Source organism: Lissotriton vulgaris, chromosome 2_1 (assembly GCF_964263255.1).
Source record: "Lissotriton vulgaris chromosome 2_1, aLisVul1.2, whole genome shotgun sequence".
In the NCBI taxonomy this organism is placed as follows: domain Eukaryota; kingdom Metazoa; phylum Chordata; class Amphibia; order Caudata; family Salamandridae; genus Lissotriton; species Lissotriton vulgaris.
The window spans coordinates 364,002,666-364,030,639 of record NC_141687.1 but is presented as its reverse complement, the minus strand read 5'-3'; the positions used below and the strand labels follow the sequence as shown (position 1 = coordinate 364,030,639).

The window sequence follows — 27,974 nt, the reverse complement described above, 5'->3', positions numbered from 1 at the left end:
TCTCTCCCCTCTACAGGCAGGTTTCAGGGCCTGCATTAGCACCATAGATCAGGTGTTCCACTTCGTTCTTATTTACTGCCGTATAGGTATCCTCGGCAAGGGCAGCATGTACGCTGCCTTTGTCAATTTAAATTCCGCCTTCGACATGGTATCTAGGAACAAATTGTGGGAGGTCCTGAAGGAGATGGGGCTACCTTTAGAGCTGCTCTCCCTAATTGTTCATCTCCATGAGGACAATTATGCACAAATACGGTGGGGGGCTGCAGGAAATAAGACTGATCCTTCCCCTGTGCACAAGGGTGTTTGTCAGGGATGTGTGCTAGCACCGACTCTGTTCTCTCTATTTATAAATGGTGTTGCAGATTTCCTTGGTGCCTTTCACACTGAAGCCCTTGTTTTAGCTGTAAGGAAAATTCCCATCCTCATGTTTGTGGATGATGCGCTGATAATCTCCAAAACACCTAGTGGATTGCAGCAACCGCTATGAAGAGTTTTGTCTTTAGAGAGGCCTTAAAATCAACACCGCAAAGACAAAACTCATGGCATTTAACCAGCATTGATCTTTCATGGGGAAAATAATGATGGATGGGCTCCCCCTGGAGCAGATGGACACTTTTGTCTATCTGGGCATCAAACTTCAGAAGTATATGAGGTAGAAGCCCAACATTGAAGCTATGGCACTAAAGCACTGACAGTTAGCCAGCCCTCTTAGAAATGAAGTTAAGACCTCTCTGACGAAAGCCCATTAGCCCGGCTCTTCAAATTTATGATAGCAAAGTGGTGAGTTCAAGCCTAAAAAACCTGAATCAGTTCACACTAGCAGAGAACGCATTTTTACACGCAATCACTAGCCTCCCACAGAGCACATCCACCCTCCCCCTAAGGAAGGATCTGGGTAGCAAAGCTCTAAAGGACCATGCTAAGCGTTGCCCAATTATATACAGGCGACATCTATGGGTCACGCAGGAAACTGTCAGTATAAACTGAGGGCTTAAGGTATGTTAATAATTCGGATCAATTTTATGAAATTAGTAGGCTTCGAGATCTGACATACGCGCTTTATAAAATGGGTCTTTCACACTTGTGGGATCTCCCCTTCACTTCGACATTCCCTTCTAAAATCATTCTCAAAGAGATATATTAGGAAATGGTTGCACAAGAAGAATTCAGATCTCACGACCCTTCCACACTCAGGGGGCTCTTTCTTCAAATCAAACCATGCCCGAGCCAAGAGCCATATTTGGATAAAATCATAAAGCCTTTGAATCAGAAACTTTACTTCCAATTTAGATCTGGCACTTTGCTGTTGAAGTCTTTCTCATCCAAATGGTCTTGCACCAGGGATAATAAATGCCCTGTCTGTGTCAAACAAGTAGAATCATATTGCCATGTGCTCTTTGCCTGCCCTGCTTACGCCAGCCCACTGAAAGTTTGGCTGGGCGATCTCTGTAAGAATCTGGGCACACGATTATACAAAGAACCTTTACGAATTCTACGCTCTGACTCCTCTCCCAGGTATGCCATCCCTGTTGCCAGGTTTTTGAGGTGGATGTGGCGGATCCATTCTAAATTAGCAAGGCTGGCAATTTCTTACTGAAACCACCTATTATCCAACACGAATATGGGGGAAACTAGGCTAAGTGGGATTCGTTTAAGCTTAAACGGGCGTATAACCCCTTCCATGCTCATGAAGAGCTCAGCTCGTCATGCAGTACAGTGCTCCTGTGCTCATGACGAGCTCAGCTCATCATGACCACACCCGTTTTCATTGCTGTCCAGCACAGCAGAGGGATTTGACAAGCAGTGATGTGGATAACATTGATTTCATTCAATGTGTTATTTTTTAGCCCTGTTTTAATATAACATTCTTGCCTATAATATAATATAATATAAAATACTTGCTTTGTTGCACAAATGTATTAACTTAGATTTTAACTACGATCTTAACTTTCGTATTCTGGAGCTACTTTTAATCTATTTGTTTCCATATGTATGTGCTTTTATGACTTGCTCAGTTGATAAAAGCTATCTAGATGATGATGATATTGGGATGTCCTTGTCTAAGCGACTGTTATTCACTAAGTTCATATTAGATAACGATTGAAGCAACACATTTCCCAATGGGTGTTTTCTGTGGTATAGTGGCTTACTCCAGGCTATTTCACAATTGATTTTGTTTACGACTAGTGTCTTTCTTGGGATCTGATGACATATGACGGACATTGGTGTTGCCCATCAATAGTATGCCACTAAAGTTGTATGTTTGCATTAAGTTTCATAGCAGTTCGAATAAGTCAGCAAGGTTTTCACCTCCTGGGTGCAAATGTATGTTTACTATTATTAGAAATAAAAAGCCACATAATTATTGTAAATGTTACTATGGTTAGCAGTAACCATGATGGGCCTGTATTAAGTTTCTCTAATTGGAATGGTAGTTTTGCTGCGACCAGTGCAACAAAACCCCCTGATGGCTACCTTTATTGATGATCTTATTGTTGGACTCTCTCGAAAGATTCAAAATCTGGACAATTTATTGAATTTGTTTTCCCGTTTTTTTGGAGACATACAATATCAAAGGCTGAAATAAAGTAAGCCTAGGCATAGTGGGCGTAGTGGGGCTACGCAGAGCGCCACGGAATTGATAACCGAGCACCCGCTAGTTGGACCCGCTAGTTGGACCCGCTAGTTGGACCCGAGATACTTAGCGCACTCTGTGAATTAATCTGAATATTACCCTGATCGGAACACTATTAGGAGCACAGGCTCTTCTGGGTAGTCGTGCCCGAGCACCCGCTAGTTGGACCCGAGATACTTTTAAAAACTGTATATATTTTAAACTGTTGTTTTAGACTCGGACTTGCCTTACCTACAGCGAGATTGCTTCGCCAGGCAGCATCTTCGGGACAGGCGCTGTTAATCGCCTCACCGAACGGACCCGCCATCTTGGGTAGGGAAGGTCGACGGTCCAGTTGACCGCCCCTCCCACCCTCCTCCCTCCCCCCTACCATGTATAAAAATAACGGACTTGCACGTCCGCGCAGCGGGCGGGCGCAGCGGGTGCGCCGGCGGCGCGCCGAAGGCGCGCCAAAGGCACGCCCGTCTGGGCCCGTCCGGGCCAGGCCGGGCACAGGGCCACCCACTATGCCCGTTTTGCACGAGCACCGTATTAGACATACAAGGGACTACCTCCTACAATTTTGCGCGGCAAATTCACTCCCAACCCCGATCCCTTTAATTACTTTCCACAACGATGCTCCTGAGATACCCACCAACCAGACAACCAACAGCTTCAGTCTGGCATTATTGAACTGCAGATCGGCTGTCAAGCATGCGTTAGAGATAAAAACGCTTATTCAGGACCTACAATTAGATACTCTATTCCTCACGGAAACCTGGCTAACGCCTCATTCAGATGCTGATATTGTGAGTATGTTACCCAAGGATTACCTCATACACCATCAAAACAGAATAAAAGGCATAGGAGGCGGACTAGCGATTATTTACAGGAATTCCATCACTTGTAGGCTACAGGAAGGAGGGATTGAGGACTGTGAAAGTGCTCACTTTTCACTTCAACTAACTCCCAATAAATCCCTGTCAGGTCTTTTGATTTACCGTCCTCCGGGGGCCACAGGTAACTTTGTCAGATCATTACTGGATACCACCACTTCATCTTGTACCTTGACCCCTAATTTTATCCTGCTTGGCGATTTAAATTTACATTTTGAGGACAGTACTAATAAAATTGCTGGGGATCTTATCTCAGAATTAAAAGTACTTGACCTTCATCTGATTAACTCAGAGGCAACCCACACTAAGGGTCACCTCCTGGATCCTCTATTTGCCAATCTCACAAAAATTGTAGCTCGCCCTTCACTCCCTCTCCCTTGGTCTGATCACTTTCTCATCCCTTTTATGTGGCAAACTAGCAAAATCACTGGCCACTTGCAAACTCCAAGAGAACGGGACAGACTATGGTCCAGAATACCTTTTGAAGACTGGACACAGGAGTTGACACGATCTACCCCTTCTGCAGATCCTGACCCTGTGCTAGCCAACGATAACTTCACTAATTGGATCACCTCCACCTTGGATATAGTCGCCCCGAAGATAGACTTAAAGAAAAGAAGTACCTCTTTTAAATCACCATGGTTCTCACAGGAACTCAGGAACCTTAAGAAAATCTGCAAAATCCATGAGCGCAAATGGAGGAAAACATGGGACCCCACCATCAAGGAAGAATACAAAGCAGCGATGAGGACTTATAAAGCGGCGCGAAAATCAGCCCAAGCCTCCTTCTTTGATAAAAAAATCAAAGCTGCCTCTAATTCTTCTCGGGAGACCTATAAAATAGTTAAAGAGCTCCTCACTATACCCAACACCCCCCCAAACCAGCAACCCACAGCGGACAGATGCAACCAAGTAGCTTGTTTCTTTCAAAATAAAATCATCAAGATCCTACAATCACTTCCTCCTTTAAACAATGATAATTCCCTGACCGCTTCATCAGCCTCTGTCAGTGGCCCAACTTTAGACAGTTTCAGCCAACTTTCTGATGACGATTTTTTAAAAACCCTTTCAGACTTGAAAAGTGGCTCCCCTAACGATCCAGCACCTATACACATTCTCAAACAAGTTGGACCCACCATCTCGCATCTGGCCACTAACCTTATTAATGCCTCGCTTAACCAAGGAGTGGTCCCTCCTAATTGGAAACATGCCATTGTTAAAGCTCTGCAGAAAAAACCTGGTATGGACCCTGCAGATCTGACCAACCTCCGCCCAATTTCACTCCTTCCTGGACTAAGTAAGATTGCAGAGAAGGTGGTCAACAAGCAATTGTCTGCCTTCCTTGAAACCAACAATCTCCTTCGTCCCACACAGACAGGCTTCCGTCCAGGTCAAGGGACGGAAACAGCCCTTTTGAAGGTAGTTGAAGAGGCAAGATGCATCTTGGATTCGGGAGGATCAGTGTTACTGATCCTCCTGGATCTAAGCGCTGCATTTGACACGGTGGACCACAAAACCCTCATTAAGCGCCTCTTCAGTTTGGGAGTAAGGGGCACAGCCCTTTGCTGGCTCTCTTCGTTTCTAAAAGACAGAACATTTCAGGTCTGCGAAGGGAATGCGCGATCCGACATTCTCCCTCTCCAGTGTGGGGTCCCCCAGGGCTCCTCACTGAGCCCTACACTTTTTAACACATATATGGCCCCCCTGGATGACGTGGTCTCCCCTTTTGGGATAAAAGCCGTCACATATGCTGACGACACCCAAATGATCGTATCATTTTCCCTGGAAGAGGACAAGGTAAAAAACCTTCATGATTGTCTAGAGGGAATTCATGCCTGGATGTCCGCTTCAAGGCTCAAGCTCAATGGCTCGAAAACTGAGCTCATGCTGTTGGGAAATAAAATATCTTCTCTTCCATCCGCCATGTGGCCAGCATGCTTAGGCCCCCTCCCTCAACCCAAGACTGAATTAAAAAGTCTGGGTTTCTGGCTTGAACAGGACCTATCCCTCAAAACGCAAGCGAAAAAAACAGCTGGCACATGTGTGGGGCTACTGCGTTCCTCCAGAAAGATCCTCCCTTTACTTCCAGGACCTTCACAGAAATTGCTCGTGCAAGGTCTAGTCTTATCAAGACTAGATTACTGCAATGCTCTCTTTCTTGCTGCCCCAGAATCCACGATCAACATTCTTCAAAGAACACAGAATGCTGCAGCTAGGATTCTTACTGGGACCTCTCGCAGAGTCTCAGCCAAACCCGCCCTTAAGGCACTACATTGGCTGCCGATCCGCGAAAGGGTCAAATTCAAGGCCCTTTGCACGGCCCATAAAGCTTTGCAAAATCAAGGGCCCCCAATGCTAAAAGACATGATCTTTCCATACAGACCCAATAGGCCCCTATGCTCAGCTCAAGGTAATCTGGCCACAGTCCACAAAATCAGAAAAGCCCGAACTGGAGGACGCCGTTTCTCGGTTACAGCGGCCACCTCCTGGAATGCTTTGCCATTTCATCTTCGTTCTGAGACCAATCTTCTGAAATTTCGCAAGCTTCTAAAAACTCACCTCTTCCCGCAATAACTTCCTCCCTCTCCCCGACTTCACCCTCAGAAGTTCTGCAATTTCAGCGCTGGGACGCTCACGGGCAGCCATGCGCTATATAAGACCTAAATTTCATTTCATTTCATTTCATTTCATAACAAACTCCGTGACTATCCGAGAAGCTCCTCTACGCCACCCGCCTCTCACCTGCCCTATTATTAACAATTGCTGAAGTTTAAAAAAATTACTTTAAAGCACCTCACCTTATCTGCGGCGTACTCAAAATGTTGATTTTGTTTTAATTGGTGTGGTATCCTGGTGTGGTATCCAGCACTTTTCCTACTGTTACACTCACTGGAGTGGGAATAGTAACTTTTACCCCTCCGCTATCCAATACTTTCCCTACTGTCGCACTCACTGGAGTGGGAACAGTAATTTTTACCCCTCTGCTATCCAACACTTTCCCTGCTGTTGACTCACTGGAGTGGGAATAGTAATTTTTAAGCCTCCACTATCCAACATTTTCCCAGCTATTCTAATTATTGTGTTGTGAAATGTATGGGTTTTATTTCAATAGTTTAATGCAGTTTTTCCCAAACTGGGGTCTACGGACCCCCAGGGGTCCATGACACATTCCCAGGGGGTCCTTGGGCAGCAGTTTTAAAAGCACTGCAAAGTTCCTTGTATGATTAGAAGTTTTCGAGCAACAATAAAAGTGTCAAGATAGCCCCAGTGATTAATGTACTTGCTGGAGAGAGATGAGAGTTGTGTCCAGTGGCAGCTTTGACTTATCTAATCTAGCATAGAGGGTTAATATGCCTACTGCAAAGAAGATGTACCATGCATTTTAAAAAACATTATTTTATGTGCATAGGCCAGTGGGTCACTGCTTTTGTCACAGAGATGCTTTTGTTACTGTGCAGTTGATAAGTGCCAATCGTAATCTAGCACAGTGAACTATAAACGGTCATCAAAGAGCTGCTGGTAAACTGCATGGTACAAGTTAGTAACTTGTGTTTTTCCAATCATTGAGACTCAATTCAAAATGCGCTGTTTCTAAAAGCGATTTGGCTCACGGGTAGTGAGGGCGAAGAGAAAATGAAGTCATCATTAACTTATTACAACGAAACAACTGTTGAGATGTAAATGTATGTGCATGACCACTGTTATAGATGTCCTTCGATGCAGTGCTTAATAAAAACAAGTATAAAAAAACTATATGTTTTTTCCCAGTCTTTCATTATGCTGATGCTGCTAAAAAAGTTTATTTGAGTGGGAACACAAGTGTAATGTTAAAGTCAGTGCTAACCACTGTGTAATGTTCTGAATCCTGAGTTTGTGATTTTCCAGACCAAGCACTCTTTAAAAATGCCTACCAGTATGAATGACGTGAATTCTACACGATCTAGTCCCCTTTGCCTTGTGTAACCTTTTCTTACACTGATTTACATATATCATTCATTGTCTCTGTATATGTGTGATGAAGTGCTCTGACATTCTACAAGACCTGGGATAATATAGGTATTTCCACTGTAGGTGATCTTTGGAAAAAAGGAGCAGTGGTCACCTTTGCCCACCTGGAAGCCCAATATGAACTGGCACGGATGGAAACATTTAGGTATCTGGAAATTCGAGACGCGCTACAGGCAATTTTAACACCTGGCACTGTCTTACCGGAGGCTACTCCTCTGGAGGACAGACTTCTGACGGAGCATATGACTAAAAGGGCGGCAACCTTCACGTACCGTAAACTGGTTAATAACTTTGCAGACCCGACAACAGCGCTAAGACAAAAATGGTCCCTCGAATTGGGAGACTTCGAGGAGTCGGAATGGCAAGAGGCTGTGTCTTCACCGAGGGAAGCGGCTATACCCTCACGACTTCGCCTTGTACAGCTAAAGGTGTTACATCGCACATACTACACTAGAACGGCGCTCCATAACATAGGGAAAGCTCAACACCAATTTTGCTTACGTGGTTGTGGGGAGGATGGTACATTTTCTCACACTCTTTGGGATTGCCCACACATTGTAGCTTACTGGGCTAAGGTGATGTGGACCATTTCACAGACGGTTGAAATATCAATACTGCCAGAACCAAGACGATGTCTGATAAACGTGTGGGAGCCTAATGACCTCACCCGTCAGGCACAGGACTGGGTGACGCTACCAATGACAGTTGCCAAACGTAACATTGCCATGCTGTGGGGGTCGGGAGACACTCCGACACTCCGGAAGTGGTGTAAGGACATGGATGAGGCCATGGTGGCTGAAAGAACGGTCTTTATACACCGTGGATGTCCTCGAAAATGGGAGCAGGTATGGGGGCATGGAACAAGTTTAGAGGTAATATCTGTGATTCGCCTGACTTAGAGATAGATGATTTGGCCATGTAAAGAGACACAAGAAGTGGGGTGCTGTGAGATGGGAGTCATATGTACGGTTCATGATAAAATGAATACCATCCTCCTGTACAGAGTCACCGTATTTAACAGTTTTGATTTCAGCCTCATGTATGTAATTTATGAATGTATTTTGCCCTAATTTTCAAACTAATAAAGAGTTTTAAAAAATAATAATTTAAAATAAAATAAAACATCCTATAATTAATTAATACATTAAACCAGTGGTTCCCAAAGCTTTCACTCCTGAGGACCACCGTTGAGTCACCACTGGAAGCCGGGGACCCCCAAGCAATTTGTATGATGTAAATTTCAAACATTAAAACAGTAATTCGAAAAAATAAACACACGTTTGCACACAGAACGAATACTCAAATTACTATGGATTTTAGTATTTTATATAGAAGAATTTGCAAAAATTGAAAAGTTTTAATTGAAGGTTGGTGCTGTATCTCCGTGACCAATGTTTGAATGGTTGGTTTTATTTCGCAGTACAAGGCTCCTGCCAGGGCTGTTTTTTCATATCAATCCCATACGGCACACCCAAGTACAGTGAGTGAGCCTGACCACTATAGAGGGGGCTTTGGGAGGTTCTTCTTCCAAAATTTTAGGAAACAATGGCACTTTCTACAACACATTTATCATTATATATTGAATTGTATTAGCTTTTAAAGGATAGTAAATGAAGACCTTAATATGCACCAGAATGCGACAATCTTTTTTGGGGTTCTTCCATGATTCCCTTATTATCACCCTCCAACAGTGCCTCTCATCTCTCCATAGCCCCTCTGTTACATGTATTTAATTTGTTTTATAGCATCTCTCATACCATTGTAGGATGTCAGAGCATTTACATCACACACATACAGAGACAATGAATGATATGTGTAAATCAGTGTATAGAAAAGGTTACATTAGGCAAAGTGTACTAGAGGGTGTAGAATTCACATGTCATTCATACTGGCAGGAATTTTTAAAGGGTGCTAGGTCTGGAAAATCACAAAATCAGGATTCAGAACATAACACAGTGGTTAGCACTTGCTTTAAAATTACACATGTATTCCCACCCAAAGAAACCTTTTAAGCGGCATCAGCATAATGAAAGACTAGGAAAAAACATACAGTTTTTTTTATACTTGTTTTTAATAAACACTGCATCAAAGGACATCTATAACAGTTGTCATGCACATACATTTACGTCTCAACAGTTGTTTTGTTGAAATAAGTTAATGCCATGACTTCACTTTCTCTTCGCCCTCACTACCCGTGAGCCGATTTGCTTTTAGAAACAGTGCTTTTTGAATTGACTCTCAATCATGTGAAAAACACAAGTTACTAATTTGTACCATGCAGTTTACAAGCAGCTCTTTGATGACTGTTTATAGGTCACTGTGCTAGATTACGATTGGCACTTATGAACTGCACAGTAACAAAAGCATCTCTGTGACAAAAGCAGTGACCCACTGGCCTATGCACATAAAATAATGTTTTTTAAAATGCATGTTACATCTTGTTTGCAGTAGGCATATTAACCCTCTGTGTTAGATTAGATAAATCAAAGCTGCCACTGGACACAACTCTCATCTCTCTCCAGCAAGTACATTAATCACTGGGGCTATCTTGACACTTTTATTGTTGCTCGAAAACTGCTAATTATACAAGGAACTTTGCGGTGATTTTAAAAGTGCTGCCTGAGGACCCCCTGGGAGTGTGTCACGGACCCCTGGGGCTCTGCGGACCCCAGTTTAGGAAACACTGACTTAAAGTGCATAAAACAGAGACATCAGATTCAGATAACAGTTTGTCTCTTAAAAGATCCTCTTCTGACAGCTGTCATTTTTTAAAACAACGGTGCATTGGTTATTTCGAGAATATTAGCGGGTGGGACGAAATTTTGACAGCCTAGGCGCCTCCACAGGGTTTAATCCGGCAATGTCTGCAGCAGGAGTGACCCCCATCCTGCCAATAAAATATTGTCTCAGAGGCTGTTGTAGCTCTAGCCCGGTGTCATCATGCAGCCAAGCTGCACGTCACTCGTTCAGTCAGAGACATCCGTTTTACAGTGTTGGTGTAGCTGATTATTCAGGGCAATCAGAAACCTCCACCTAATGCCCCGGTACTTTGTGCAGGGATTAAAACGTTCTCTAAATTGGTGCTTCATGTTTCTAAGGGACTGATACCTTTGATCCTTTTTCAGTAGGTGATGTCAGTAGCACGTTGAATGACTAGATTTAGAGAGCCAGTGAAAGCTGAAAGACTTCTTTCAATTTATTGTATTACTATATTTTACAATATCATATTTCTCTTGCTAGTTAGTATAACCATGTTAATCTGTTCTGAAGTAGTGTAATCAAACAGCGCCACCTTCTGGAATTTTGCAACCGATGCTTAATTGAATCAATATATAATGACATTACTGCATGTTTGTCATCAGAGCTGCCTGAAATTGTTATGGAGTGAGATACAGTGCAATGTTTCTGTTGCATTTACAGACTTGGTGAGCAAGCATAAGCTGCTCTATGCAATGCCTGCACCATTCCTACCCTGGACTAGGGACGGACTCCATTTCAGCACACATGGTCTCACAGGAGCACTTTTCTTTAGGGAAAACAACACCCCTTCCTTTCCCGCAGACGAACCTTTGTTGTAAAAGTGGGTTTGGGTTTCATTTGCTCACTCGCTGTATTTCACCTTGGTACTTTCTGCCATTTTAAAATGTCACAGGCTGCTATAGCCATGCAGGGCTTTGCGGCCTGAGCAGTGAAAATCAACAGTGGTCGCCATGCACAGAAAAAAAACGCCATACACCTCAGCGTCCTTGTTTTTTTTTTTTATATTAGAAACAAAATCCTCACTTTGGGTGTTTGTTTCTGAAATAGAAAGAAAGGCCGAGCGAGCATAACCACATATTCTGAGTGCAGCTTGAGATACGCGGGATCTGACCACCAGGAGAGGGGTCTCTCCATCTTGGGAATGGGTAAAATGGTGCGTCCTGCGAATTCCAGATGCCACACTACACAGGAAGTGGTCACAACGTGAGAGGGAACCTGGTAGCCCATTACCTACCCAACCGAATCCTACCCGGAGAGCACATTCTGAGCATAAAATGGGCTCAGATCTTGACCAGCCTGGAAGAAGGACAGAAGTACTGCCCTGTTGCACCGAGGGATAAGCAGAGAGAGGATGCACTGACGAGGACTGCATCTGGTGGCTAGCGAAGAGAGAGACTGTGCCTACCAAGTACTGCTCAAGGAGAAGCTGTCTTCAGAGCCCAGTCAAGCCAAGAGAACTCGAAGGGCCAGCTGACTGGCCTCTTGTTTGCAGCACAGGGACACAACAGCTGAAGAAGCCTAATGGGGCAAGTTGACAGCCCAAAGTCTTCAAGCCAGTACAACTGCCACAGTGCAGCACCGAGGACCAAGACCTGATGCACAGAGTTGCACCCGAGTCTGCTGAACCTCAGAGTGCTGTCAGATAGTTGCTGGTACCCTCAGAAGCATTAACCGCAGGGATTATAATGCACTTAATCAATCAATCAGAGTACTTGTAAAGCCTGCTACTTACCCGTGAGGGTCCCAAGGCGCTGAGGGGAGGGGAGGGTGCTCTCACTGCTCGAAGAGCCAGGTCTTGAGGAGTCTTCTGAAGGCGAGTAGGTCTTGGGTCCGCCGTATGTGGGTAGGGAGGGTGTTCCAGGTCTTGGCGGCGAGGTAGGAGAAGAATCTGCTGCCGGAGGTCGTTCGTTTGATGCAGGGGACTGCGGCGAGGCCGAGGTTGGCGGAGCGGAGCTGGCGGGTGGGGTGTGGAAGCTGAGTCTGCTGTTCAGGTAGGCTGGTCCGGCATTGTGTAGTGCTTTGTGTGCATGGGTGAAGAGCTTGAAGGTGATCCTCTTGTCGACGGGGAGCCAGTGTAGGTCTCTCAGGTGGGGGGTGACATGGCTGCGGCGGGGGACGTTGACGATCAGTCGGGCAGAGGCGTTTTGGATGCATTGTAGTCTTCTCAGGTGTTTGGCTGGGATTCCTGCGTAGAGTGCATTGCCGTAGTCCAGTCTGCTGCTGACGAGGTCCTGTGTCACCGTTCTTCTTTTTTCGGTCGGGATCCACTTGTAGATCCTGCGGAGCATGCAGAGGATGTTGTATCAGGGGGAGGAGACTGCGTTGACCTGCTTAGACATGGAGAGGGAGGAGTCGAGGATGAATCCTAGATTGCGTGCATGGTCGGTGGGTGTTGGTGCTGTTCCCAGTGTGGTCGGCCACCAGGAGTCGTCCCAAGCTGAGGGGGTCAGCGTAGGAGATGATGTTGAGGTCCTGATGGCGGGCCACTTGTGCGAGGGGGGCCAGGTAGACGTTGAACAGCATTGGGCTGAGGGATGAGCCCTGGGGGATGCCGCAGATGATGTCGGTGGCTTCAGATCGGAAGGGTGGGAAAGGACGCTCTGGGTTCTGCCGGAGAGGAAGGACGTGGTCCAGTCAAGAACCTTCTCTTGGATTCCGACTTCTAGGAGGCATGTCTTTAGAGTGCGATGGCAGACTGTGTCGAAGGCGGCTGACAGGTCCAGAAGGATGAGGGCTGATGTTTCGCCGTTGTCTAGTTGGCGCCTGATGTCGTCTGTGGCGGCGATGAGGGCTGTCTCGGTGCTGTGGTTTCGTCTGAACTGGGACGGGTCCAAGATGTTGTTGTCTTCGAGGTGGCAGGCCAGTTGCATGTTGACGATTTTCTCGATGACCTTTGCCTTGAACGGGAGCAGGGAGATGGGCCGGAAGTTCTTGAGGTCCTTGGGATCCGCTTTGGGCTTCTTGAGGAGGGCCTTGATTTCGGCGTGCTTCCAGCTTTCCGGGAATGTCGCTGTTTCAAAAGAGATGTTGATGACCTTCCGTAGTTGGGGTGCGATGGCTGCATCTGCTTTGTTAAATACGTGGTGTGGGCACGGGTCAGACGGAGATCCTGAGTGGATGGAGTTCATGACCTTGCGTGTCTCGTCGTAGTTGACGTTGGACTAGGAGGTCAGGCGGTTGGCACTGGTGGTGTTCACAGGGAAGTTGGAGTCTGGCGTAGTCGGGGCGGGCGTGGTGTTGAAGCTGTCGTGGATGTCAGCGATCTCGCGGTGGAAGAAGATGGCTAGTAAGTCGCACCGTTCTTGTGAGGGCGGGATGTTGTTGCCATTGGCGCTGGGGTTGGAGAGTTCCTTTACGATGCTGAAGAGCTCCTTGCTGTCGTGTGTGTCGTTATCCAAGCGGTCTTTGAAGGAGGATCTCTTGGCTAATCTGATGAGGTGGTGCTGTTTGCGGGTGGCATCATTGTGGGCAGCGTGGTTGTCCGGTGTGAGTTTGTGGAGCCATGTCTTCTCCAGTTTCCGGCATGCACGTTTAGAGGTCTGGAGCTCGTCGGTGAACCAGGTGGCTCTCTTGTTGGCGCGGCTTTTGTAGGGTTTCTTGAGCGGGGCAAGGGTGTTGGTGCAGTTATCGATCCACTGTCTGAGGTTTCGGGCTGCGGCGTCTGGGTTGGTGGGGTCGGTGGGTGGGTTCTTGGTCAGGGAGGTGATCAGCTGGTCTTCGGTGACTCTGCTCCAGCAGCGACGAGGCAGCTGTTGGGTGCGGTGGTGCGTGGTTGGTTTCTTGAAGGTGAAATGGATGCAGCGGTGGTCAGTCAAGTGGAGTTCGGTGGTGTGGTCGAAGGCGACGTGGGAGCCTGTTGAGAAGATGGGATCCAGCGTGTGGCCGGCGGCGTGGGTGGGTGGGTGCGGTGACGAGTTGTCTGAGGCACAGGTTGACGAGGTTGTCGATCAGGGTGGCGGAGTTGGCGTTGTTGTTGTTCTCGAGGTGGAAGTTCAGGTCCCAGAGGAGGATGTAGTCTGTGGAGGCGAGTGCGTGGGTGCTGGTGAGATCGGCGATGGAGTCGCTGAACTGAGCCCTGGGTAGAGGAGTGTTCCTCTGAGGGTGGTGTTGGGGTCGGTGTGGATCCGGAAGTGCAGGTGTTCGGCGGTGTTGAGGGTGTCGTCTGCGTGGTGGCGACCTTGAGGGTGGACTTGTGGATGATGGCTATTACTCCTTCGATTCCGTTGGCGTGATCCCTGCGGGTGATCTTGTAGCCATCCGGGATGGCTATGGCAATGTCGGGCGCTGAGGAGTCGTTCCACCAGGTTTCGGTCAGGAAGGCCACGTCTGGGGCTGAGGTGTCGAGCAGATCCCAGAGCTCGACGGCGTGTTTGCGTGCGGAGCGGGTGTTGAGGAGTATGCAGCGGAGGTGATTTGGTCCAGTCCTTGGAGGTTTGGTGGTTCTGTCGCAGGTGAAGCTGCAGGTGTGGCAGGAGAAGGGTCCGTGGGTTCGTTTCGGGCGGCCTGGAAGCAGGTGTGGTTTCGGCCGGTGTTGAGTGCATGGAGGGTGCTGGCGTCGTAATGGATTCTGGTGTTGTGGTGTTCATGGGTTCAGGGGTTCTGGTGATGGGCGCGGTCCAGGCACGGAAGTGCGCAGTGCACCCGCTGTGCGGCTGCTTCTCGACTTGCATATTAGGTGGCTTGGGAGGGAGGAGCAGCTGGGAGGCGGGAGTGGGGAGGCGAATGGGTCTGCAGGGGAGGCAGGGCCGCAGGGAAGCAGCGGCGGGAAAGGGTCGGATCGGGAGCGGCGGGGGAGGGGGGGAACTGTTGCACAGGGCAGAGGGGAGGCAAAAACCCAGGAAACAAGGAGGCAGGAACCAGGCAGTCAGGTGACGAGCAGCGGCGTGGGGGCGACCTGCCTGCAAGCAGGGCCAAAGGTCACAAAAAAGCACAGAAAGGTCACAAAAAACGGGGGAAAACGAGTGGCACAGAGGCACAAAGGTCACAAGAAAGGGCAGAAAAGGTCACAAAAAAACAGGGGAAACAAGAGGCACAGAGGCAGAAAGGTCACAAGAAAAGGCAGAAAGGTAAAAAAAAACGGGGGGAAAGAGGCACAGAGGCACAAAGGGGAGTAGAGGCAAGAAAAACGAGTACAATCAGGGAGCAGAACGCAAGAAAAACAAGTGCAATCAAGGGAGCAGAAGGCAAGAAAAACGGGTACAATCAGGGGAGCAGAGGCAAGAAAAACGAGTACAATCAGGGGAGCAGAAAGCAAGAAAAACGAGTATAATCAGGGGAGCAGAAGGCAAGAAAAACGAGTGCAATTGGGAGCAGAAGGCAAGAAAAACGGGTGCAATCAGGGGAGCAGAAGGCAAGAGAACGGGCACAGATAAGAATACAGGCACAGGGGGGAGACAGGCAACAGCCGTCACAGACACCAGAAGACAGTATGGGCAGTACAGGGAAGACAGACAGACAGCGACAGTGATACAAACCTAAGGCCTACCACTGGCCACCAGGGATGAGGCGCAGGTGGTAGCCTGCGGGTGGAGTAGGGCCTCAACTTTTACAGCAGCTGCAGCTGGGGCAGGGTCAGGACACACAGGCGGAGCTGTGTGGTGGGGGAGCGACCTACCAGCAAGGTGAAAGTTAAGAGTATATGGTATGGCTATATCAGAGAACAGCTATAAGGAGATGGTTCCGAAAGCTGCAGAGGGGCTCAGCTCATGCTAGGGCACCCTCTCACATAAAACCAAGCACTCTGGCTCCAGGATTGTTAAGGCCTGCCCTAGGAGTGACTTATAGGTGTTTATGTGTCTATATTGATATATAGATATAGGTATACTATATCCAAGTAAGGGGTGATTACACCACCTTACCCAGGCTGTGTGAACCAAGGGTGGCACAATGCATGCTGCAGCCCCTGGTAGGCCTAGGGTGCACCTATGCCCTGGGTACCTTTGGTACACTATACAGGGGCTCACAAGGGTGACCCAGTAACCAATCTGGTTTGCACCTAAAGTACATGGTATCAATTTAGAGAGAGAACAGCTGGGCTGTGGGCCTGATTACCAGGTCCACAGCCACACTAAAGTAAAAAAACAGAGAATCACAGCAAAAAGTCGGGGTAACCATAGGAAGCAGACCCTACTCTCCTACACTGCCCCTTTTGATATTTGCAATAACTTTTTTCTTTTTTTTAAGCAGCACCTGTTCCTTTAATTTACACTTGATTCTCTCTTAAAAAAAAAAAAGTTCTTGGTCTGCAGGCCTCCATGTGTTTGTGGCCTATCACAGGGGTACGAATGATGATTTTGTAAACTTGCCTAATAGTCCATAGGTCTGTTCACAGAAAGTCAGGGCACAATTCTGAGCTTTTTGCGAACAGACTCCTAGTAAATCTAGCCCTCAGTCTCCCAGTTAAGGTAAGTGAGCCAACCTTCCCGTCTCTTCCAGTAGGAAGAACATGGCTGCCATGGACCAGCAATATGGCTGAAATGGGAGGTGTGTGAAGGGTGTCCAGGAAGAATAAAAGTTTAAAAAGAAAAAAATAACAAGTACTTCTATTTTTTTCTGGATTGTTAACCCCCTTCACTTCTCAGTCAAACTTGTGTGTTTGCCTTCTTGCATACAAGCTAATTAATTGTTTTGTGTTCTTTTCGTCAGTATTCTTCGGGAGGGAATTATCCTCTGACTTACATCACTTCTGCACACTACCCATACCAGAGGATCGCTCCTCAAGTCAGCTCGGAGCCTCAGCAACCCCTGTTTCCTAAGCCGATCTATTCCTACAGGTAAGCCTTGCTGCGCTAGTCCTGGGAGGTACACATTGCAGAAACAGTACCACGTTCAGTGTGTGGGAGCCTGTAGATAAGCAGCAAATCGAGATCATAAACTGAAGCAAAGATTGTTGCTTGTGGGACGTCTTGAGTTTTTTTTCATTTAGAATAAACAATGATTGCAAAACACTATACGATCCATCTTTTGTACATCATGAAAATACTTAACGTGGTCCTCGTCCAAGTTCCTAATTTCCTCGATGCCATGGAACGTTGTGCCTCACTTAACGGGCTTTTTAGTACTTCGAACAGTTTATATTTACACGTATAACCCAGGTTTGTCTGTCAAAAGAATCAATGTGCTTCAAGTATGATAAACCAACTCCCATCCCACTTGGCTCTCGTTTCCCAACTCCAGGAAAGATGAGAGCAGCAATGGAAATGGAAACACGTTTACTATTGGCTCCCATAGATCCAAGTGCGGCAGAAAGAGGAATGTGTTGTAAGGGGCGGAGCCAATAGCAGTCAACCTATGTGTTAAATTTGACAGACTCAGTCCTTATAGTAATTGATAATTAAGAACAATATGATAGTAAAGCTGTTCTGTGTACTTAGTTGGTCACAAACACACTACATTTTAAGATAATGGAGGGACTTAAGTAGCTCTTTGCAGGGGCAGAAAAGGGAGTGGGGGGTTAAAAGGTGGTATAGTCTAAAATGAATAATTAAGAACTTCTTTAAAAGAGGTGTGACCACTGTTACTAAGGGCAAAGTCTCACATGTGGCTTGGTCACATTAGCCTCCTCGTCCTTGTACTCCCCTTCTTTCTGAACGTTCTCCTGGACATCCTCCTCCTGACCCTTCTCCCCTTGACCCTCCTCCCAATCTTGGCGATTCTACTCCTCCTCCTCCTCCTCCTCCTCCTCCTCATCATCCTCTTGGTGTCCCTCTTTCCTGTTCTCCTCTTTCTTCTGGTCCTGCCCTGCTCCTCTGTTTGGCTTTCTTACTAGTACTGCGCATGGTCCTGGGTGTGTGATGGTTCTCCTTCTTTGTTCCATGTCATAATTTCGTTTTCCACAAAATCTTTGCAAAAAGCACCTTTAACGCCTTTTTATTTATTTTAATTTTTTTGTATCACTGTTGTGTTTCTATTAGTAAATCCATTTTGTATCACAAACATATATACACCGTCAAACAATCTACATTTCTACAGCTTTTTTTGTCTTTGGTGGAGTAAACGTGTGTGTGTGTGCTTTATATAGACAGGAGGTAGCATTGGTGCTGTCTCCAAACTGACAGACACAGTGAGGTGCGAGGTTTCTGCACCTGGCTGTCATCAGCACAACTAAAGTAGTAATCAGAGACGGACAAAAAGGCAGGCCTGACCTAGAAACGTACTCACATCATACAACAAAGTGCAGCCCCACCCGGCTTTACCTCTATCATCAACTAAATGGCAGTGCCGAGGAAGACTAATCAGCAGCTCCTTGCTAACAAAGTGCCTTCTGGAATTTCAAAAGGTGACTCTGTCTCCATCATCCTCACTTCAGTGTCAGGAACGCAAGCAATCCGCTTTCACTGTCTGGGAGAACAATCCTCACCCTTCATCTTGTGCAATGCTAGGCCTGGGGCATGCCCATAATGAGGGGATGCTTGATACAGGACATGAATAGCCATTAGGGTGGGCAACAGAAAAAAGATGCTGGCATGGAGTCTCGCATCATTGACTTTGCTGAAGTTGAATCAACTAGAGAAAAAGCTGAGAATATATAGGGAACTGGAGGACCCAAGAGGCTTTGATCGGACACTACATTTTTCAACAGAGGCTGATTCTGTGAAGTCGGTTTAGTGTCTGAAATGTTTCCAGAAAATGAGGATGTATGGCCAGTGGAATGAGACTTTAAGATATGAAATTATGGCAAATGAAAGACTACAGGTGAATGACATGAATCCCTGAGAAACAAGTAATATACTAATTGTTCTATCATGTTAATTTGCATTAGAATAGCACAGGTTTTTATAAGACTACTTCTTGCACATTAGTCTAGTTATAACCTTGCAATAGGGCAACAGGCGCATGTACCTGCCATACGATGATGCTGTATGAATGGACATGGTAAGTGTTCATTTTTCGGAGGTGGGGGGGGGGGGTTGCAGCAATAACTAAGTATTTCTGGGGACTATTTGTTTTCAAGCTTGATTACTGAAAGTACTAATTTAACATATAAAACAATATAAAATGGGTCGAAGCAATGTAGGCTGGAAGTAAAGATCTGGAATGTCAAAGCACTGTGCAACAAAGTAAAGAAGGGCATGGTGATTGAAGTGCTAGTGTGTCGTAGTCCGAAGTAATTCTACCCCAGGGATCTCATTTAGTAGTGAACAACAACTAGCATGTGCAGGTTTATCACCTGCGACTAAAAGAATAGCAGTTTGGTGAATAGACTCTCCCTCTGTTATCAAAACATGAATGGATGCTTAAGAATGCTAGTGGCAGGAAACTGGGACTGTGAACAGTAGCTGATTGTGTCCTGGTATCTGCCTCCTAGCATTCATCAGGGTAGGCTTAAGAAGGAGGTTCCCCGATGTCCGATGCAAATTAGAAAGTGGTCATATTGGTGGTGATTAGAAACCAGTGATTGACATTGTTAGGCACTGGATGACCTCCAGGTCAGGTTTCCAGGGGACAACTTCAAGGCTAAATGTGTTTATATTCATGGGCATTACAGATGTATGGCATGCAAAGCTTCAGACTGAGACACACAATACTGTTGTAGAGCCTAAGGATCACACTGAAGACTAGACTATTCTTTTGTCCCAGGCATAATGGGCCACAAATGTACAAAGATTGAATTCCTTGCTAAGGGTGTATGAAATCAGGCTCCACTGATAGTGCTGATGTGTGCCCGAGAGAAGAGGACATTGGCTCGAGGCATTCATACCTAAGGGAACTACAGAAGTTTGAACCAATTGATGACCTATTAAACGTAACTGATGAAACCAATATCCGTTGTCAGAACAAGACATGAATAGTTCAGCCCAAAACTTCATTGTAGGAAGTGTATACGTGAGGTATGAGAGAGAAAACCATTGTACTGACAGTGGGGAATATACAAGTGAGCATGGCAAATATTAGAAAGGCAGAAAAGGACCTGTTCTAGTTAGAGAAGAGAGTGAAAACATACTTGAAATTGCAAAGATAAATACCAGCGAGAAAAGAATGAAATCAGATGAAAGTTTCGTTCATAAGGACTCATAGACATATATGAATCGTAATAAGGCGGGCAAACTGCTTGTCTGTTTATGCAAGAAATATCCAAAAGACAGATGGATTTTGAAAATCATGGCTAGTGATGTGATGTTGGTCAAAGTTGGTCATGAAATGGCCTGGGTATCTGCTGATTATTTCTGAGCCATCTAGGATTCGAGGAATACTTGAAAGATTCGGTAAATGTTACAGTTTCTTGAGGGCCTCCCAATTCGAAGTCTAAATTAAAACAATAGTGAAATATTGGAACTCGTTTCCAGATGAATTACTTAAGAGATAGCCAAGTCTTATGTCACTGCACCCACCAAGGCCGTCTAGGACATTAACCCTTATCCAGAAGAACATTAAGACCAAAGAGAGATGCTAACCTTACAGCCCGATCTCATTAACATTGAAACTAATGTCCTTACTAAATTATTAGCTAAGAACATATCTTGGGCGTAGTGGAGGCTTTAATTAACACTGATCAATCTTGCTTCATTTCTAAAAAAAGAAACTAGACTGAGTCTTGGAAGTCTGCACAACTTCCAAGATATGTCAAAGTTGGTGACAAAACCAACGGCGACTTTGCCTCTCGATGGTGAAAAGGCATTCGATTCTTTGGAATGGCCTTTATCGTCTCAATACTGAACTGAAAGGGATTGGGGCCGAGAATGTTGGGTTGATTCAGCTGCTGCATAGATTGCAAGTGAGTCAGGGTTAATTGTGTACATTCAGGTTCCTTTGCGTTAAAGAAGGGCAAGGACATGGATACCCACTTTAAGCCTGATGCCAAAACCATTGCTCTGCTGGGACTCACACAAGAGTAAGGTGGGCCCAGAGTGTGCTGCCTTGCTTCCCAAATGCTTCATCCTGACACTTGGCTCACGGGCTGGCATATAACAATAACTAGAGTATGATGAACGTCACTGTTGTAATGTAGCTTGTCTTGTGCATCCTCCCTATGCTTACCCCTGCTCTACAGCTTGGCCCTTGATGATGTCATTGGAATGTTGGGAGGGTTGAACAGTAAGGAGATGTCAGTTGGTATGAGGGGCTGAGCAGTGGAACTGCTCCTGGTGGGGTCTGTTTCCAGTATCTACATAACATCTTATACCAAGGATCTTAAATGAACAATAAAGCTATGTTCTTGGATACATCTATGGACTACGGATCTTCTTTCATTTTTGTAACACTGGCGACGATGTTAAAAGAACCTGCGTGCTACTTCTATGGATTTGGACTTTCAAGAAACTAAAGGATTTGGATTTGAATTTGGAGAAACTTGGCACATCTAAGACCCCACCAGTGACCACATCATCGGTCGCCCTTTTCATGTAAGTGCCAAATTCTTTCTCACTGACTTTACTCAACAACATTGGTCTGCTGTAAATTCCTACAAGCTGTTTGGGGAGGTACAGACAGAGTTTGGTGTTTGCCTCCTATATGGAATGTTGATTTTGTCTTTGTGAATGAATCTCTACTGTGAAGCCGAAGGATTTGAAGTCTCAGAATTGAGAAAAGATTGCAACAGTGTTAGAGGACTTGGCTGTCTTTATATAAAAAAAAAATAATAATAAACGTCAAAGTTGCCTGCTCGTGTTTGAACTGGAGCTGTACTAAAGAAGTGCCATGTGGCAGAGAGGAGCTGTGAGGAGTGAGGTTTTTGATTCCTGGCACTACAGAGAGAGCAGCGCACAGTGCGGCCCATTAACTCCGTTTTCGTTCGTGTTTGGCACCACGGAGAGAGAGCAGCGCACGAGCCATTGACTCCGTGTTTGTTTGTTTTGGCGGTGGAGAGCACAAGCGAAACACCTAATTGATTTTCTGCCATGTATTGAGCTATCCCGAATTTTATTGCACTTTGAGAAAACTCGTGAGCAACTGTACTGTCATTGAGCAACTATCATGTGGCTGTATTCTTTGCGCAACATTCAAACATTCAAATGTGCTCAGCTTGCGCTATCACGTGCTACTCACCTTTCCATGCAAGACAGCTGCGGAATCTTTTGTGACGTCTGCTCCCTAACTTGGACGTTTGAGAACACGATGAAGCCGGTAACCACACAACATGGCGTCACTTGAACGTGCCACCATCTTGCGCTTGGTTTTACTTGCAATTTGCCAATCACGCTATAGCTGCGCCTGAGGCAGTTTGTGCAGCATGTAGAGTCTTTCTTCGTTGGAGTTCGTTCAGTTTCGCTGTCTTCAAGATGCTATTGGAACCTCCAGCGTTTAAGCCAGTTAAATCTGTTTCAGCATACTTTCAACCAGTTTTTAATGCCTTCGGAGTTATTTTTATGGCTGTGGTCAAGGTACATTTTTACTATTATTTAAGAGCAAAGTGACGTTCCACCACCGAACTTGACTAATACTAATGCACACTTGCAGAGTTCGTTCTGTGGGCTAGTGTTCACTTTGGCTGATGTTCTCGGGTGAGACATCGCTCACCGGTGTTGCTGTCTTTTGTTTTATTCATTTTTGTAGTGCTTAGCATTCACTGTATGTTCTTGTCTTGTCCTGTTTGTGAGTGCACATGTTTGGGCATTATTGTGTGTATTTGGGTCATATTGGAAGTGTATTGGGAGTTGTTGGGCTTGTACGCTTATTGGACAGTGTTGTTTATATATGGAAAAGGGGAAGTGTGTCCTGCATTATGTGCTGTACATGTTGCACTTTTGGTTTTGGTTGGTGTGCAGTAGGGGGAATATCTGAATCCCTAGTCCTGCAGCTTCTTTTGGTTGTGGGTGACATCGGTCTGTCACCCCATAGGCAATGTCTGCCTTTTTTCGTTATTGGTTTTGCTTGGTGTGTAGTAGGGGGGTATGTTCTATCCCTAGTTCTGCCACATACATTTTTGGTTGGTGTGTAGTAGGGGGAGTATGTTGTATCCCTAGTCCTGCACATAGGCAATGCTGCCTTTATTGTTTCTTTCAAGGTTTCTGGGTGGTGTTTTTTCCCAATAGGGAGGTGATTTGCCCTATACAAGGTTTTCTGTGTTTTGGGAGGTGTTTTCCCCAATAGGGAGGTGATTTGCCCTATACAATATGTTTCTGTGTATGGTACACCTGAGTTGCCTTAGGACTTTTGTGTTGGTAGAGGGGTGTGGCTCACTGGTTAGAGGCGGCAGACCCGAGTGCAGAGAACGGCCCGGGACCAGGGTTCGATTCCCGACGCGGCAGGGTCTTGGACCAGGGTCAGCGGACTGATAATTCTCGCATCGGTGCCCACTCCGACCGGGGAGCACACTCGGCAACTCTGGGCATTAGCTTGCCTCATCTCTACAACGGCCCCCACAGACGCCAGGGATGCCTGGTTTCACCCTGGAGATACCCAAAAAAGGGACCATCTCACAGGGAAAGCCAGGACGGGTTCCCCAGCAGTCTACAGCGCCGGGACACTCGGGTAGAGTAACTGTGCGCTATACAAGTATCCCACATTTACATTTACATTTGGTCTTAGGTTATGGACTTATTTATAAATGTATTTCGAGTGTTAGAGGGTTTAGGATTTGGAGGTTGAATCGCTGTGTTATTTGACCTTTTATTCTGAATCTTCTTGACATTCTTCTTGTGCTATTTCATCTTTGCACTTTTACTTATTGTGTGTTATATTGTACATGTACATTATGACTCATATGTTTTTAATGTGTTTGGAGTGTTAAAAGGTTTAGGACTTGGATGTTGAATCGCTGTGTTATTTGGCTCTTCGTTTCTGAATCTTTCTAACATTCTCTTTGTGCTTTTTCATCTTTGCACATTTAATTTTTGTGAATTGTATTGCTTGTGTGCTTATGATTCATTTGTTGATTTTGATGAACGGGGGATGTGTTGTAATGTAGCTTGTCTTGTGCATCCTCCCTATGCTTACCCCTGCTCTACTGCTTGGCTCTTGATGATGTCATTGGAATGTTGGGAGGGTTGAACAGTAAGGAGATGTCAGTTGGTATGAGGGGCTGAGCAGTGGAACTGCTCCTGGTGGGGTCTGTTTCCTGTATCTACATAACATCTTATACCAAGGATCTTAAGTGAACAATAAAGCTATGTTCCTAGATACATCTATGGACTACGGATCTTCTTTCATTTTTGTAACACTCACCTAGGTCATAGTGAGAAATAAAGTAGGGCGCAGCCCTAAACAAAGCAAATTGGACAAGCACGTTCTGCATGGCCCTCTTTATGGCTGGTATTGCTGGCACTGCATCCTCGTTCGCAGCAAATGACTCTCTTTACATTGACATCTAAAGCATGAACATAGGTTATCTTACAGGCGATTCAGGCATCACAAACAGCATTTGCAGCAAAGCTATGCGAGGTGAGATTAGATTGGTGCTTACTTAGACAGAACAGAACATAACAGGTGTATTTGTAAAGCTCACGATTACCCGAAGGTGTCCTGGTGCGGAATAACGGATGTTAATTGTTACCCAACTCAATGGTACTCATTTTATCGACCTCAAATGGATGAAAGGCTGAGTGGACCCACAGGGATTTGAACCTGTGACCATGAGATCGAACACAGGTCCCTGCAGTGGCTGATTTAGTCCACTGAGCTAACATACAGTTGATAGTATCAGGTAGTCCAAAGGTCATATTTCAGAACTTGAAGTCGCTGTGAAATAACAACACTCCTCTGCAGCCGCCGTCCATGCAGGTAGAGCAATGGGGGCAGTTGGGCCGTGTGTGTGGGGGAGGCTGGGGAAGGTTTTTCGATGGACAATGACCAGGGGAAATTAAATAATTAATTTGTCCTGGTCATCGTCCATCGAAATGCCCCCTCACCCGGCCCCACAGCTCTTACCTGTACGGGCCGCAGCTGCTCTTCTGTTACTATGAAGATGACGTTGGGAGGCCTGGAAGAGGGAGAGGGAAAAACAGACTATAGCTAGGTGAAACAACATGCATTTCTTTGTATTTTTGGAAGGAGTAGAGAGCTCCAATCATGAAGACTTTCTTAAACAGTGGCTACACGAGTTTGTACCTAGCAAACATCTCATTCAATGCACCATTATACGGTGCATCCCTCTTTGCTCCTGGAGGTCCCACCTCACCCACTAATACCTAAGATACTCTACTATAAGAACAAGTTTCTTGCCGTGGATAACCTTCTTTCTGGTGGATAATCTATCTAACCTTATATTTTGAATATTTCCAGCACCACTGGATCCAGAAAATGTTATCGCAATTCTCTACTTCTTTGGTAGGTGGCATCATGTGGCTCCAAATCCGGACTGCCCCTCCCCAGATGTGACATCGGACCCCCTACATAGCTCTTACATCTGCACACTTTGGTCCGTTTCTCTCTGATATCTGTCCACTCTGTCGGACACGCAGATTGTGTCAGTGTGCACATCTCTAGATTAGAATCTTATTAGTATGGACGAGATGAGTCCATTCCACAGAGCTGGAAGGTGCGTGGGACAGTGAGGGATCTGCAGTTAGAGTATCCACAAGAAAGTGCGTTACTGAAGGTAAGTAACTTTTCTTCTGACGGGTACTTTTCGCACCTATTCCTCACCTTGTTAATAGATACCAAAGCAGTCCTTCTCCAGGTGGTGAGTCTGTAAAATGGCTCACACAAGGTAAATTTGCAGGACCAAACAGGCAAAGTGCCTCTCTCGCCAGGCTCAGTTATCCAGGCTGAAGTGTTTCACAAAAGTGTGGAGTGATGCAAACATAGAAGCATGTCAAATGTCAGAGATTGGCACACAATGCACTGTGGTAGCAGCCGTTGTTCTGGTGGAATTATCATGTCTGCCTCTGGAGGGTGTTTCTTGGTGACTGTTAGATTTGGGGGTCTCTAGTGGCACAAGCAGGTACTTGTGACAAATAGGGACCCTTGCCTCTAGTCAGGGTAAGGGGGTACACTCCTAAAATAACGCCTGCTCACCCCCTTGGTAGCTTGGCACGAGCAGACAGGCTTATCTCAGAGGCAGTGTGTAAAGCATTTGTGACCACATACAGTAACCCAGTGACAACACTACAGATGGACAACACACAGTTGTATATTAAAAATAAGTATTCTTTACATAGACTTAACACAATACTATAAACGAAAATAAATCCACAATACTATACTTAAGATGGTAGTTTTAGCTTAGTTCAGTTCAGTTCTTAAGATGCGACACTTTGCGTCAGTGTACCTTACGATGCGTTGCGCTTCCACAACAAGCAATGTTGCAGCGATGGAAATGTGGCAAAGTTCTGGTGCAAAGAAATAAAGACGTGAAGATCTTGCAGATATGGCACGCTTCTCTGATGATGCGAGAAGTCTCGATTCGATGTTTCGAGGCGTCAGCTGAAGCGGCGACACCCTTGATCAGCGATGCGACAGCGACAGCCTTGGCGGGGACACTCTTCTACCTTTGCGAGAGGCTTCTGCATAATGTAACAACTACAGCGGCGACATCCAAGATGCAACAGCAGCAGCAGTTCTAACAGCAGCACGCTTCTCAGTGGATTTGAGGCGCCCTTTCTTGTTGCTGTGCAATACGACAGCTGCAGCAGCTACATCCACAATGCGATGGCAGCGGCCGCGACGGCGACACGCTTCTTCCTCGTTGTGAGACACTTCTCCCGATGCGGTGACATGGCTTTTGTAGTTCGGACTGGACTGTTCCCATGGGGCACGGGGTCAGAGCTGATTTGCATATCGCCATTGTCTAACCCGGGGTGGTGTGGAGTGCAAAAAAACGATGGATTTGGGCCCAGATCTTTGGACTGGGTTGAGTGTGTGACATTGATCCACATTCGGTCCATCACCTGTTGTTTTTGCAAATTCCGCCCTAAGTGCGCTGGGGATGCCCAGATGTGGGTCCCAGGCACTCCACACCACTGGAGTCAAGCTAGCCGGGCTGATGAGAGGTGTTACCTCGAAACCGGTCTGGTCCTCGGATGCTTGATTCCGTTCTGGGAAGGACATGGCTTTTGTAGTTCGGACTGGACTGTTCCCATGGGGCACAGGGTCAGAGCTGATTTGCATATCGCCATTGTCTAACCCGGGGTGGTGTGGAGTGCAAAAAAACGATGGATTTGGGCCCAGATCTTTGGACTGGGTTGAGTGTGTGACATTGATCCACATTCGGTCCATCACCTGTTGTTTTTGCAAATTCCGCCCTAAGTGCGCTGGGGATGCCCAGACGTGGGTCCCAGGCACTCCACACCACTGGAGTCAAGCTAGCCGGGCTGATTAGAGGTGTTACCTTGAAACCGGTCCGGTCCTCGGATGCTTGATTCCGTTCTGGGAAGGACATGGCTTTTGTAGTTCGGACTGGACTGTTCACATGGGGCACAGGGTCAGAGCTGATTTGCATATCGCCATTGTCTAACCCGGGGTGGTGTGGAATGCAAAAAAACGATGGAATTGGGCCCAGATCTTTGGACTGGGTTGAGTGTGTGACATTGATCCACATTCGGTCCATCACCTGTTGTTTTTGCAAATTCCGCCCTAAGTGCGCTGGGGATGCCCAGACGTGGGTCCCAGGCACTCCACACCACTGGAGTCAAGCTAGCCGGGCTGATGAGAGGTGTTACCTCGAAACCGGTCCGGTCCTCGGATGCTTGATTCCATTCTGGGAAGGACATGGCTTTTGTAGTTCGGACTGGACTGTTCCCATGGGGCACAGGGTCAGAGCTGATTTGCATATCCCCATTGTCTAACCCGGGGTGGTGTGGAGTGCAAAAAAACGATGG

General features: G+C 46.3%; 1 protein-coding gene across 3 annotated transcripts in view; it reads left to right on the top strand.

The window, feature by feature from the left end:
- Window positions 1–27,974, top strand: part of FOXN1 (forkhead box N1) — a 530,094-nt gene that overhangs the window by 396,378 nt on the left and 105,742 nt on the right. For all 3 annotated transcript variants that reach the window (XM_086955164.1, XM_086955163.1, XM_086955165.1), the window contains one exon: window positions 16,924–17,051. In XM_086955164.1, coding sequence (XP_086811290.1) covers window positions 16,924–17,051 — 128 coding nt within the window. The remainder of the gene's footprint in view (window positions 1–16,923; window positions 17,052–27,974) is intronic.